The sequence below is a fragment of the Lissotriton helveticus genome, chromosome 8, assembly GCF_964261635.1.
Source record: "Lissotriton helveticus chromosome 8, aLisHel1.1, whole genome shotgun sequence".
NCBI lineage: Eukaryota > Metazoa > Chordata > Amphibia > Caudata > Salamandridae > Lissotriton > Lissotriton helveticus.
Genome location: NC_136069.1, coordinates 293446485 through 293460789, shown reverse-complemented (window position 1 = coordinate 293460789; position 14305 = coordinate 293446485). Strand labels below are relative to the sequence as shown.

General features: G+C 42.3%; 1 protein-coding gene across 1 annotated transcript; it reads right to left on the bottom strand.

Annotated features, from left to right (window-relative positions):
• Positions 1-10481: 10481 nt before the first annotated feature.
• LOC144772620 (protein FAM53A-like) lies at positions 10482-12726 on the bottom strand. The gene has a single exon (XM_078657060.1). The coding sequence runs from the start codon at positions 12548-12550 to the stop codon at positions 11258-11260; it is 1293 nt and encodes a 430-aa protein (XP_078513186.1). The 5' UTR covers positions 12551-12726; the 3' UTR covers positions 10482-11257.
• Positions 12727-14305: the final 1579 nt, after the last annotated feature.

Sequence of the window (14305 nt, the reverse complement as noted above, 5' to 3'; positions counted from 1 at the left end):
AACATATAGGAGTATTTGAGTGGAATTTTTTTTGGTACTGCTGTGCTGCCTTTGCGTGATGCGATGACAGCTATCATTATATCTCCGTCTATTCTCGTTTTTGAACGAGTCAGCATAGCTACAGAAGCTGTGCGAACAGACCCCTTTGCGGCTTCATCAGCCAATGTATTCCCTGCAACATGAATGCCATCATGTTGATGACCCAGTGTATGGATCACGTGAGTCCTCAATAGCTCGGATTTCAATTCTGCTACCTGTTCCCATAATATTTTGTGTTTAATTGTGACACCTTTTGCATCTTTAAACCTGTTTTGTTCCCAATGCTGTAAGTATTCATTGTATGACTGTACACAGTAAAAAGAATCACCCACGATTAATGTGGGGAATTCTCGATCCATATTTACAAGTGCCAGTATAAGTGCTTTTAATTCTGCCAACTGACCCGTCCAATCTCCTAGAGATTGCGTTTTTGTGCAACTGGGATGGAGCTTGCCATCACGCACGCGACCTTTAACGATAGCTCATGCCGAAAAATATTCCTGCTTACTTCCTATAGCCAGTTGCGCAGATTCGTCAGTATAAATAATATATTCATACTGATTTAGAGGCAAGGTTTCATTTGGTAGAGGATATTCTTGTTCATATTGCAGGAAGCCTTAGTTTTTAAACTTGGATCAAATCTGTATTCAACATCTGTTGCAGTAAGAGAATTAGACCATTGTATCCATCTTGGATGTAACGCTTTTGCATTTGGGATGCTGGCCTTTGTAACAGCTTCTAACGCCGGTACTGGAGTTACGACAATAATCGTTTGTCTTGAGCCAGTATTCTTTCTCTTTCTATAGCAGTTGGAACTGCAGTCAGGATTTTTTCTGTTGAAGTGAAACGCATCTCTGCATTTGTGTACAGGTGTGATTTGTAAGCGATTGGTACAATTTTTCCTTCATTAAAGGTTAAATAAGTGTACCCGCATTGACCCGCGATAATTCGGATTACTAAGTGGCGTATGTGTACGCGTGCGTGGAAGTGTTTGGAAGCAATCATGTCTTCCTGGAGTAAACAAAGAATATTAGTATGTTCTTGTGTCCAATCTCTGGCTGAAAAGTCAGGTTTTATTAAGTCATAGAAAGGTTTTACCCTTTGTGCATAATCTAAAATGTATGTCCTGCCAAAATTTAGCAATGCTAGTATTGATTGTAAATTTTTCAAAGATTTTGGAGGCTGGAGCAGCGCACACTTTTCGAAAAAGTTAGCTTCCAGACTTTTGCCTTCACTTGACAGCTCATATTCGAAAAATAGGACATTGAGGTGGGCTATTTTTGATTTTTTTCAAGTTGAATTCGTAGCCTTCTACGGCAAATCCCATAATAATGGTGTTTACCCTGGTCAAGTGCCTCTCTAAGTCGTCGTCTGTAAGATAAATATCATTCAGATCGGGCAACTCTTCTTCATCAAATGTTTGAAGTAACTTTGTTCCTCTTGCTGAAAATACACCTGAGATGTTTTTATACCCTCGTGCTAGACGACAGAATTGTCGTTGGGACCCCAATGCACTGAATACGGTCAGATACGTGCTTTCAGGCACTATATTTTGGCATAAAAATCCATTTGAGATATCAAGAGTGGTTTTGTATTTTTTGCGCACAATGTTATTCATTAATGCGGCACTATGTGCATTTTGGACAGCAAATGTCTTTGTGCATGAATTTAAATGTCTGTATTCTAAAACTAAACGATATGTATTGTTGGGTTTAGCGACAGGAAACAAAGGATTGTTCATTGGAGAGGTTCATTTTTCAATTATTACCTGGTATTCAAGTTGATCTAAGATCTCCCTGACCTGTTTTTTAGCTTCTTGCTTAATTGGATATTGCCTCTGGGCTTTAGGTGAAACTTTTAACAGGATCACCGGGTAGGTCGAGTTCTCATCCCATCCTGCGTGATTTCTGTACAATGCTGGAGCTTGAGCTACTGCCCACTCCTGTGCATATGTATGTTTAAGGTGGTTGGAAAATGCAGGAAAAATTATACTTTCTCCCCTGGGGCACTCCATTATGAATGCAGGCAGCCAATCTTGTTCTGGTAACAGGATGTCATAACCAGATGATAAGTTCTTCCAAAAAAGAACTTTCACTTTCCTGGGCTTGTCCCCCTCCAACCGGAGTGTTATTTCATATAACTTGTATTGGACGCTCACCCTGATGTCTGGTGTTTCCACCGTGATGTAATCATTCAACTCGGTTGTCACCAGAAATTCCTTCAGGTTCAGGCGATCTATTGCGACTTCTGCCACTCTGTCTAGCATCATCAGAGCCCATTCCTCTTTCAGAAGTTGTGTCCTCAGAATTCTGGGCTTGTCTGATTTTCAGACCAGCAAATTTCTTTTTCTTAAATTGAGGTTTTGGATTTTGCTTATCTTCTTTTTTGGAAGTAAAGTCTTGAGCGTGCTGTTTGTCTCTGGACTGTGTGCCCTCCTCTCTATTTTCTGACCGTCCTTCCCTTTCTGAGCTGTTCTTCGAGCCCTGAAAGGAACGAGAGGAACGTGTGTCAGTATCCTGATACCTGTCAGGTTTCCTAATGTTATCCCCATTCCTACGGTTATACCTCCTTTCAGAGGGCTCCTGTTGAGGAGACCTACCTCGAGATTGGGATCTCTTATCTTTACAGTTTTCTTTTTTATCATCCCACGTCTTTTTAGAAGAAGTAGGTGTCTGCTTTGAATTGTCCTTTTCAGGACTGCCCTGTAGTTGAGGTTTTAAGGCTCTTACCCTCAAACTATCTATGCCTAATTCTGCATATGCGGTTTCAATTATTTTGGGGTAGTTCAGCCTCCTGTTCTAAATTAGAGAACTCCCGTAGGCGTTGGTGGATTGCCACTGATGCTGCTTCCCCTTTAATATTAGCTAGTATTATGGCTGATACCTGATTGTAGTTATTTAATAAGTTCATCCCTAAGTTTGGGGCAGGTTCTGCTCCATAGTCATTTTGTATTTGTCTTAATAAATCTGATACTACTGCTAATGAAGGAATACCACAAGTTCTGGTATATATGGCAGCAAATACTGTACTGTGTCAACAAAGAGAGGGGAGACAGGGAGCTTGTTGAGGTCCAATGTCCGTGCTCCTCAAATGCCAGTTAAATCAAAGAGGACACTTTTCCATGGTAAAGGGTGCATGTATGTCACCCATCCCTCCACTTCCAGGCAGCCGCTGGCAAGGGTAGGTGCATAGGAGCTAGCACCCATCAAAATCTCACTATGATGCGGGCACAACCAGCGCAGCTAAGCCTGTGGACTCTTCCCTACATACATTAAGAGGGCATCGCGTGGACAGATCTACTTATAGAGATCAATGACTATTCTAGGTACTTCTCCCTAGGGTCCACCACGAGCGACCTCACACATCGACGGGGTTACCACCACGGACTCCCTTTTTCCTTTCTGACGTGCACTTACACTCCCTTTTAGGTCCTGAAGAAACGCTACTGATCACTAGGACATACATAGCATGAAACATGTCGACCTTGTGTTTAGATACACTGGCACATTAAAGCCCTAATGTAACTCACCAACCCTTTGGTTTTTTAGCCTACCAGGGGCACCACAATAATAAATTACCCACCAGTGGATACCCCTAGGTAGTTTTATCCTTCCCTGCAGGCACTACACCACCACCTTTCTCTGGATCCCTTCCCGCTCCTCCCCCGCCTTCACACTCACACTCACTCACCTCTCTTTAAAAGATCTCTGTGAAAGAGACCCTTCGGGGGCCCGTCGGGCATTGCAGCTTCAGCCCGACGAGGAGCTAAAAAAGCCCGATGATGAAGCATGACATCCTTCAGGGTGTGTGAGGGCGACTAAGAGGCAAGACCTGGCCCTCCCCTTTGGGATTGGATCCTTGAAACTGGGGATGAACCTCTGCCTCTTTTCTTTCTTTCACCCCCTTTTTCTTACCTCTTCTCTATTCTAGTCTTTTCCTTCTATTTCAAATTGGGTGACATACACGCACCCTTTACCATGGAACAGTGTCCTCTTTGATTTAACTAGCATTTGAGGAGCACAGACACTGGACCTCAACACGCTCCCTGTCCCCCCTCTCTTTGTTGACTCAGCAAAGACTGTACACTAAGAGGTGCAATCCTCTAACTGTGGTGTAATTCCCATGGGAAAACAGATTGTTAACATTCTGTGTTTTTCAAATGGTGTTGTATTTGGGAATACTGCTTCTAACTGAGCTATTTTCTGAGCTACCCAGAAAGGAATTTGTTCACGTTTTGTGGGCACTTTGCCCATTACTGCGTGTAATGTTTGTGGAGTAATTTTAGTACTAGTGATCTGTGTAAGAGCTGCAGTAGTTGTAATTACTGTAGGTTGGACCGCTAGAGTCCTTAAGACAAATTGTGTCATGTTTCTTTAAAGTTTTATCAACTCTTTGATTTGAACAAGTAGTTCATCCCCTGACACTGTGTCAATGTCCGGATGTGGTGCATAGGTCGCTAATATCGGCCATGTTGCTCCTGGTCTTCCGAAAGGACCAAGCTTTGCTCTTGTTCTTGTGTGTGGTAGGGCGCCATTAAACCAGTAAATATGTTCCTGGAAAGTAAGCAGAATCTCAGTCTCCTCAAACAGAGTGTAAGCCGCTGGAACTTCTTCATGTTTGTAATAATGAAAAGTTTTTGTTACAGCATCTGCTTCTGGGAATATAACCCATGAGTAGAACACCTCAGTTTTGAAATCTGTGTGTGCCTCTATCACGAATATTACTACGCCTCCTCTCGGAGATAAAACATGTTTGAGTAGTTTAACTGTAAGAGTTTGTCTTACTTTGGGTGCAATATGTATTGCATCTGCATATTCCTCACCAGACTAATTAAGTCCTAGGTGTGAGTCTATCTCCTCGTCAGCCATCGTGTTTTTAAGACACAGAATTACTGTCCAAGGAATTTATGAAAAGGTTTTATGCAAAGGTTTTATGCACAATTTTGGGAAAATTTTCTTTCAAGCTTGATTAACCAACAACCAATACATAGGATATCTCGCCTACTCAGCTGTGGCGGAGTTTTTTTCCCACCTACTCCAGACGTCTCTGGGTTTTGTAAGTAGGGTCTCTGAGAATAAGCATGACTGAGCTACTCAGATTCTACTGTTGAGTATGTGCGCCATGTATTAACCAAGTTGGGCAAATCATGTTTGACACGTTGTGTGCCGTTAAACCACGTTGGACGCCATGTAGTGTAGGTCCGATAGTACCCTTTCATGCAGGACCTACGCTGTTTACGGATAACATTTACTATGGGCTTGGTGGCAAACTAAGTCAGTACACTCCCACCAAATATGTCAGCCTATGTTTTCGCATTAGCTAGCTCACAGTGCTACTAGAATCTCCTGTTATCAGAGAGATCAGGTTTTGCAACTTCAGAACATAATAACCTCAGACGCGTAGAAACAATATACTACTTTTCACCCAGTCACTTGTGCTTGCTTCTTTTGCTCTCAGAGAGATACACAGAAGAAACAGTCAAGTGGGTTCACAATAAGAATTTATTGTACCATAGTTCTTCTCATGTAAAATAAGTGCGCTACAGTGTAATACAGTAGCAGAGATATAGAACCAGCTGTACAGTGAATAAAATGAAATAGTATTGTTCTACCATTTTACAATAGTCATGAACACATAAATGATTATGAAAGGCATTTAAAGAAATAAAGTGCATACTCCTAAGATGCCTGTCTAGATGTACCTAAGTGTACCTAGCATGTGAGTAGGTGCGGAAGAGCCTAAGTCTAAGAGTCTAAGAGCCAAGAATCCCACTAGGATTCAGTCGAACCCCCATCCCTGAATAGTGAGAGTGTGGGACTTCGTCCTGGACTTGAATTAGACACCCTACAAGGGATCATCAGACCACTGTCAGCTGGAGGGATGGCATGCCAGAGCCGCAGCATCTCTGGTCAGTGTGTTGGCCTTGAAGTCTTGGTTCCCTCCTGCTTACTGAGAGCATGAGGTGCTTTATTTATACAGTCAATGTGCGTATGTTCCCCATTGTTCAGTATAAGGATGATGTTGGAGATCAAACCTGGTGCGTCGATGGGAGAGGTGAAGTGGACCTCCTGTAGAGTGTACTCATAAATTATTCATATGTGCTAAGGATGACGTATTAGCAATATCTATTGGGAAAACCCCACCCTCGGCATGGAACTAGGTGATAGGTTTAGTCCATAAAAGGCTACAGTCCTTATAAGGCATTATGCCCATACAAGGCAGTCTGTCCTTATTTGGAGTTATGTCCTTATAAGGCTCGTTCATATGAAATGACGGGGAGATGATGTAGGGAAAGTGTACGATGTTCCCTAGACCTATATCAGGGTACGATATGAAATATAACACCCCCTCCCTCTTCTTTCTGTGAGGTTAGATCTCAGTGTGGGACACACTGTTTGGGTGTAACCATGCACTCTATAAAATGCTTTATTTTATTATTATGTTCCTCAGAACACCTACGCTTCTGAGGACAGCGACAGTCTGTGCTGCTCCCACTCATACATTATATGTGGCTTTATTTAATTTGACCATTCACTGTTAGCCATGTTTTGGCTCACAAGTTATTCTCCAGTCCAGTATTTCTCTGCTGATTCTTCTATGAACAGCAGTCATTTATTTGTGAGACATGAATCCCCCTTTGGATTCTGAACTGGCTGAGTTTTACACATATATAGGGCAGGCATAATCTAATATTTCTCCACATTGAATGATGGCTACCAACATTGCCATAGAAGGGTGGCTACATTTCTAGTGCTCTACTAAGAAACTTAGAAGAACGCCCTAGCTGAACGCATAGAAGCCAGCACGAACCTCAGAAAGGAGGTCTTAACCATTGTGAAGGAGTTCTCCAAACCTGCAGCCGCCGAGAACAATATCACCCTCTCCCAAGAACTTGTGCAGCACCCTGGTGGACTTCTTCCACGACAAGATTGCCGTCATCTACGAAAACTTTAAACAAGAGCCCCCTGCCGTCAACAGCACCAGTCTGCTCACACCCATGAACACAAACCCCGAACACCTGCTCACCCATTGGGACCCTCTCACAACTCAAACCACAGTCTCCATTATGAACTCCGTGCACTCTGGAGTACCCCGGTGCCCCTGTCCCCACCACATCTTCAACCTTAGGAGAAAGACAATTGTCAAAGAGAGCAAGAAAGTCAGAAATACCTCCATCACCTCGGCCTTCTTCCCTGAGGATTGGAAACACACTAAAGTAAGGTCTCTCCTGAATAAAACATCTGTTGAACCAGCAGAATGGAAGAACTACTGGCCCATTTCCCTGCTCCCTTTCCAGTGAAGGATCTCGAGAAGGCAATCAACCATCAACTCACCGAACACCTGGAACACACAACAACCTCCTGGACCTCTTTCAATCCGGATCCGAGCCAACCACAGCACTGAGGGCCCGATTCACAGAACTAACTTAAGACAAAATCCTAAACTTACTACCATTTTTGTATTCACAGAAGGCACTTACTCATTTTGGTATTCACAGAATACACTTACTCATTTCGGTATTCACAGAAGTTAGGACTCCTAACTTTAGGACTCCTAAATGCCTTCTGTGAATACCGAAAGTCTTAAAATACGGATTTTTCTCAATTTAGTAGTAGTAAAGTTAGGACTCCTAACTTTAGGACTCCTAAATGCCTTCTGTGAATCCCGAAAGTCTTAAAATTAGGATTTCTCTCAATTTAGTAGTAGTAAAGTTAGGACTCCTAACTTTAGGACTCCTAAAGACCTTCTGTGAATCCCGAAAGTCTTAAAATTAGGATTTTTCTCATGTTAGGAGTCCTAAAGTTAGGACTCCTAACTTTACTACTACTGAACTGAGAAAAATCCTAATTTTAAGACTTACGGTATTCACAGAAGGCATTTAGGAGTCCTAAAGTTAGGAGTCCTAACTTTACTACTACTAAATTGAGAAAAATCGTATTTTAAGACTTTCGATATTCACAGAAGGCATTTAGGAGTCCGAAAGTTAGGAGTCCTAACTTTACTACTACTAAACTGAGAAAAATCCTAATTTTAAGACGTTCGGTATTCACAGAAGGCATTTAGGAGTCCTAAAGTTAGGACTTCTAACTTCTGTGAATACCAAAATGAGTAAGTGCCTTCTGTGAATACAAAAATGAGTAAGTGCCTTCTGTGAATACCAAAATGGTAGTAAGTTTAGGATTTTGTCTTAAGTTAGTTCTGTGAATCGGGCCCAATGACAGCACTGATCGCAGCCACTGACGACATCAAGGCCCTCTGGGAGCCAGTGAAATGACAGCCCTTATCCTCCTGGACCTATCAGACACCTTCGACTCAGTCTCCCATCATATCCTGATCAACAAACTCCACCACATGGGAATCCAGAAAGACACCCTCAAATGAATCACATTATACCTCACTGGAAGAACCCAGAGAATCCATCTCCCACCATTCACCTCAGAACCCAAGAAGATCTTCTGCAGCATCCTCCAAAGATCATCCCCCAGCCCCACTCTCTTCAACATATACAACACCCTCTTGGCCACCACCATCAGATTGCATGAACACAACATTGTCTCCTACGCCGACAACACCCAACGCATCCTCTCACTGTCAGAAGACCCCTCCACCACTAGAGCCAACATCTACATATGTGTAATGAACATCACCGACTGGAAGAAGGACAACTTTCTCAAACTCAACACAGATAAGACAGAAGTCTTCATCTTTGGGAGCAGCACCTTGCCATGGAACGACACATGGTAAACCTGGCCCATCCTCTGCCCCAACGGACCACGACCACAACCTCAGCATCATCTTGGACAGCAAGCAATCCATGAGGAAACTGGTAATTTCAGTCTTCCACCTGCTTCCATACTCATGTTCCAGAAGATCTTCAGGTGGCTCCCAGTCAACACCAGAAGGACCATCCTGCAGGCCCTTATCACCAGCAGGCTGAACTATGGGAATACACCCTAAGTAGGAATCACCACATTCCTCTTGAAGACACTACAGACAATAGAAAACTTGCTAGCAAGACTCATCCTCGGTCTCCCCAGATGGACCCACATCACACCCAATCTCAAGAAGCTACAAAGGCTCCCAATACAGAAGAGATGCCAGTTCAAGATGTTGACCCACATATACAAAGTCCTTCACAACAAAGGACAAGCTTACATCAACAAACGCATGACCTTCCACCATCCAACAGACACCTACGATACGCCTCACTTTTCCTCACAGACACCCCTCGGATTCGCCGATGCAACGGCGGAGGACACTCCTTCTCATAACTGGTGGCCAAAGCCTGACATGACCTTCCCCTGCACCTCAGAACCGCCCAATTGCTCCGGCAATTCAGGAAAGGACTCAAGACCTGGCTGTTCAAATGAAGAAGATCACCAAGAACCAGTTAGCAACTCCAACTCCACGAGACCCTCACGGGTGATTTGCCAAGCTTTACAAATTCTTGATTGATTAATTGATTGACACCGTCCTGATAATTACATTGTTTCAATAAACACCATGTCCATCCTTTATAACTAGGATTATCTTAGGACCTGATTTATTGTTTGGCAGGTGATATACTCCATCACAAGTGTGACAGTTATCTTATCCACCTTATTTCAAGTGCATTATATCCAATTGCACTTGTAATGAGATGGATGGGATATCCATCATGTTTGTGAAAGAGTCAGCCATCCAACAAACTCTAAATCAGGCCCTTAATCTCTTTTCAGGGGGCTTCCCAAGGAGTGAATCAGTATATGTTGCCAAGCCCTAGCCCTCTACCAAGATTGTGACTGCCAATGTTCATCCTGCATGTTGAACCTCTTTTACTTTACTGCACTTTGCATGTTTTATTCACATGAACACTGCAGCACTTTACTATTTACTAATGTAGCACCTTTACAATCTGACAAATGTTTGCATAAAACTGTTTGTCTGATAAAATGTGACACCTACCTTAAACATTGATTACTCCTGTCCGTTACATGGTGTTACAAACTATGTAATTTAGTTGAAACATAATCAAACCAGTAGAGGCCATTTGCGTAACATTTCTTTTAATGTCAGTTTAAAAAAGGTATAATGAAATGAATACAAAGGAACAACTGTTTTGTCGATTGCTGTATGGTATTATGGTAGGATGAAATTGATAATAGATTCTGAATCCTGGTTTCTAAAAGAGAAGGTGTAGTAAAAGTTTCAGAGGGCAGTTGAAATAGGATAACTGTCAGATTGAGGTATTGTGGCTAAAACTTGTAGCATTTGATTTGTGTTTTATATTCTTTTCTTCACAGCAATTATATAGTTTAAACACTGATGAAGGGAAAGAGGTCCCAAAATGCAATGCATGACGAGCTAAGTTTTGTAAAAACGGTTATATTAACAACCACAAAAAACTGAAAAAATAAATATACAAGTGCATTTTTTTTTTTTATTTATTACAAGGACTAGTTTTCTCCTGCTTTGTTGACTGGATCATCTCCTGGTGAACTGATCATAAAGTCTCTTACAACAGTTCAAGTGCTCTTATACATTCTTTTAAACCACAGAAAACGGAAGGACTGAGAAGGCGGCACTTACTAAAGGATTTTAGCCCCCTAACTAGCTTACTTTGCTCAGGCTGAAAATAATTCAAGTAGTGAATTCATAGATATTAACCGAGTAGGTTAATACAACATTTGATCAAAAAGACTGAATGTGTCAAAATATTTTGTACCTATTTCTTAGTATAACAATGCAACGTAAAGGAGGCAATTAAGTAGTTTGGACCAGTAGCCAACCAAGAGTTTCAATCAATCTATTGCCTGATGCTTGCAGGTTTGAATTATAAAGTTTACCTTTCTTTTACACACGAAGCTCTTAATAAAAAAGGAACTTTTACCCGCACCAGAATCAGTGTAGAGTAGAATAGCACTTCATAGAATGCCCTTCTGAAAATTCATTTCAAAATAGAGATGCTATCTTCAGAACTGTAAAAGCCGTACAAACGCAAAATATCTTAGGCCATTTTTAATCAAAAATTACTCCTTAATGTTCAAAAATAACATTTAACCAAAATTCTTTTGTCGATGCAATGATCAACATATTAAACAGGTGATAGTCACTTCCCACCCTGCCTGAAATGTCTTCTAAAAAAAGGCCAAGGCAGCAGATCTAGAAATCCAGAGATCTGGACTGAGTAAAGAGAATGTCCGCCATTATATATTTCTCAGTCATTGAATGCGGAGGCTCAGTTGTTTTCAATCTGCTCAAGGTCCAAGTCTCCACAATCAAGCGGAAAGATACCCTCTTCAATGCTCTCACAATCACTGGTGTCTTCCTCACTTTCACTCACAGCAGCTGCTTTCTTGTAATCCCTGGAGTTGTGGCCAACAGGATGTTGCCCAAGATGCCTAGCTTCTTCCAGCTGTTCCTTCATTGGACTGGAACCAGGAGTTATAATGTTCATAAGGTCGCTTGAGTCACAAGGAGATGAAACTATTGTCTTCAAGTGCGGGTCGTCATCAATATCTTCCTCGTAGTCTAGGGAGCAAAGGCTTTTGGAATTTTTCAGTGTCCGTGTCATTTTAAAAAAGTCTAAAGAAGGACGGTTCCACCGGACATCTTCTTCGCGCCTGCGCTTTAGTCTGGTTTTCCTTTCATTCAGCACACATGGTTGTGAACGGCATCTGAGCAAGCCCTGACGACGGCTCAGTTCTGGCGTCGAGGTGGGAGTGCTATTTGCTGAAGGCAAGAGGTTGCCAGTCTCCGTAATGTGCTCCTGGGAAAGAGACAGGCGACGCCTTGGATTAAAGTCAAATGGTCCTCCAGAATTCCATCTTGAGCTTGTGCTTCCCTCGCTACTGTCCACAAAGCCGCTACTTGCAGATGAAGGCCTCGGAACTGGCGACGTATCAAAGCCAGTGATGGTGAACATACTACTCGGTGACAGCACATGTTGTGGAAGGCTAATGCTGGTGCTTCGCTGAAGAGTAGCGTTCCCATGACTGTTGGAACGCTGCAAGGTGGCACTGCCCCCACTGTTGCACCGCCTCTTTGACACAGGAGTCCAGACCTTTGAACTGCCAGGTTTCCATGGGGACCTGCAGCGGGCTAGCTCATCAGGCTCCGAGAGAGACCTGCAGTGCCGTTTTGTGGGAGGAGCCAATGGCTGGCCAAGGCTCTCATTGAGGTTGAGATCACTGATCCAGCCTGACACAAGGGATGTGTGGGAGGGTTCCTGCCACTGCAGACTCACACTGTTTGCTCGGCCCATGCTGAATGGGCATGATGGGAAACTGAAAAATGAATTCTTGTTCACCTCAGACCGTAATGGATAATTCCCATGTAGAATCTTCCAAGGGCTGTCTTCATCGATTTCGTAAGGGAACAAGCTGCCACTTTTGTTCAGCTTCTCAGATGAGTGCAGATTAATACTGTAGGTTTTGCATGTTGGATCATCCAAGCTCTGGTTCTGCAGCTTTTCTGTAATTAGTGTCACCATGGTAGTTGTCCCTTTCACACTGCTCAGGCTGACTAGCATTGAAGCTTTCACGTCCCGCGTGGTCAGTTTTCCTCACCCATTCCTAATCCTGTGCAAAGTCAATTTATGCTTCCATATTTCACAGACTCCGGTTTAGTTTCTCAGGAGGCGTTCATTTCCTGAGCCTCCTCCATACAACGGTACCCCGCACTTCTCCCGTCTCCTTCCTGCAGCATATGGGCGAAGTGAAATTTGTATTGTACGAGATTGTGTACTGTTGTGCGTTTCCTGCATGGACATTGTCATTTCCCCTATGTTAGCCTAACTGTGTACATTGTAGGCCGCTTTTGTTTTGCACATGTTAAAAAAGTGGACGCTTGTTTTTGTGCCATATTGTGTATTCACATATAGTTAGCACAGGTTGTTTGTCCTGTTGCTGGGATTTAGTCTGCACTGTTCCTCCCAGAAAGCAATTTCATAACTGCTGTTCATACCCATGTAGTCTTGCATCTGGATGGTGCAAACATCCTGCTCCATTGCCTACGAGAATTTCCACTGCAGCTCCCCCTTAAGCGCATCCTACACACACAGGTGCTGGAAGCTGCAGCACACCCAAAATAACCATATTGGAGTCCAGACGGTAAATGAGCAATAAAGATGCCATTACATTTTATTTTTATCTTGTCACATTTGCTGTGCATTCAACGGCAGAGGTCGAATGTCAGGATATGTCTTCTGACAAATTGTTGGTAATTCTTTTTAGGGAAACAACTATTACAACGCAGTTATTACAACACACCACATTTACAACACAGTTATTACAACAGTTATTACAACGCAACAGCCTTTACATAGAATGCAATTACAACACAGCGATTACAACGCATGTCACTACAACTCATGTCGTTACAACGAATGCCATTAAAACGCATTATAAGGTATGTGTAGTCACCACAGAGGCAGTGGTTAATGAATAAAAAGCCTTTATTCAAATAAGTACAGCTACACAAGTGTACAGCAACGTCCAGCTTCATCAACTGACCATTCTTTACAGAGTCTCCCAGTGATGTCATACTATGGCATCACTGGGTTCTACAATGAGAGAATGAAATCTCCACAATATGTAATGTGGAATAGTAATTTTTACCTCTACACTATCCAACACCTACCCTACTGTTGCACTCACTGGAGTGGGAATAGTAATTTTTACCCCTACACTATCCAACACTTAACCTACTGTTGCCCCCTAAAAGTATTATGCGTTGTAATGGTATGCGTTGTAATGGAATGTGTTGTAATGGAATGTGTTGTAAATATCGTTTCTAAAAATGCGTTGTGATGGCATGTGTTGTAAAATCATGTGTTGTAATGGATGTTGCGATGTAAAAACTGCGTTGTAAAGGCATGCGTTGTAAATGTTTGTGTTGTAGCGTGTCCTATTCTTCTTTTAAAATAGATATTGGCATTTACTTTTCCTTCTCTGACTGCAAAGTTGAAGGCTTTGGTAAAGTGAATTGTCTGGTAAGGTTAATGGAGTACAGGTAGCATGAAAGGAAAGGCTGTAGAATGACATTTTTTTTTATAGCTCACAACTACATTTAAATATGTGTACTTGAACTGTACAAATATTTCAAAATATATCAGCAGTTAGGAGAGCACAAATGTACCACTTTTTTGTAATTTTGAAGTGTGTTTGAAATAATGATTTTGATAGGGTCAAGACAAAACAAGACACTTTACTTGGTGCTGCTCCGATGATATGTCCACATATTATCCTTTAACCCCCTAGCTGCTGCCGGAATTCTGCGCATGTGC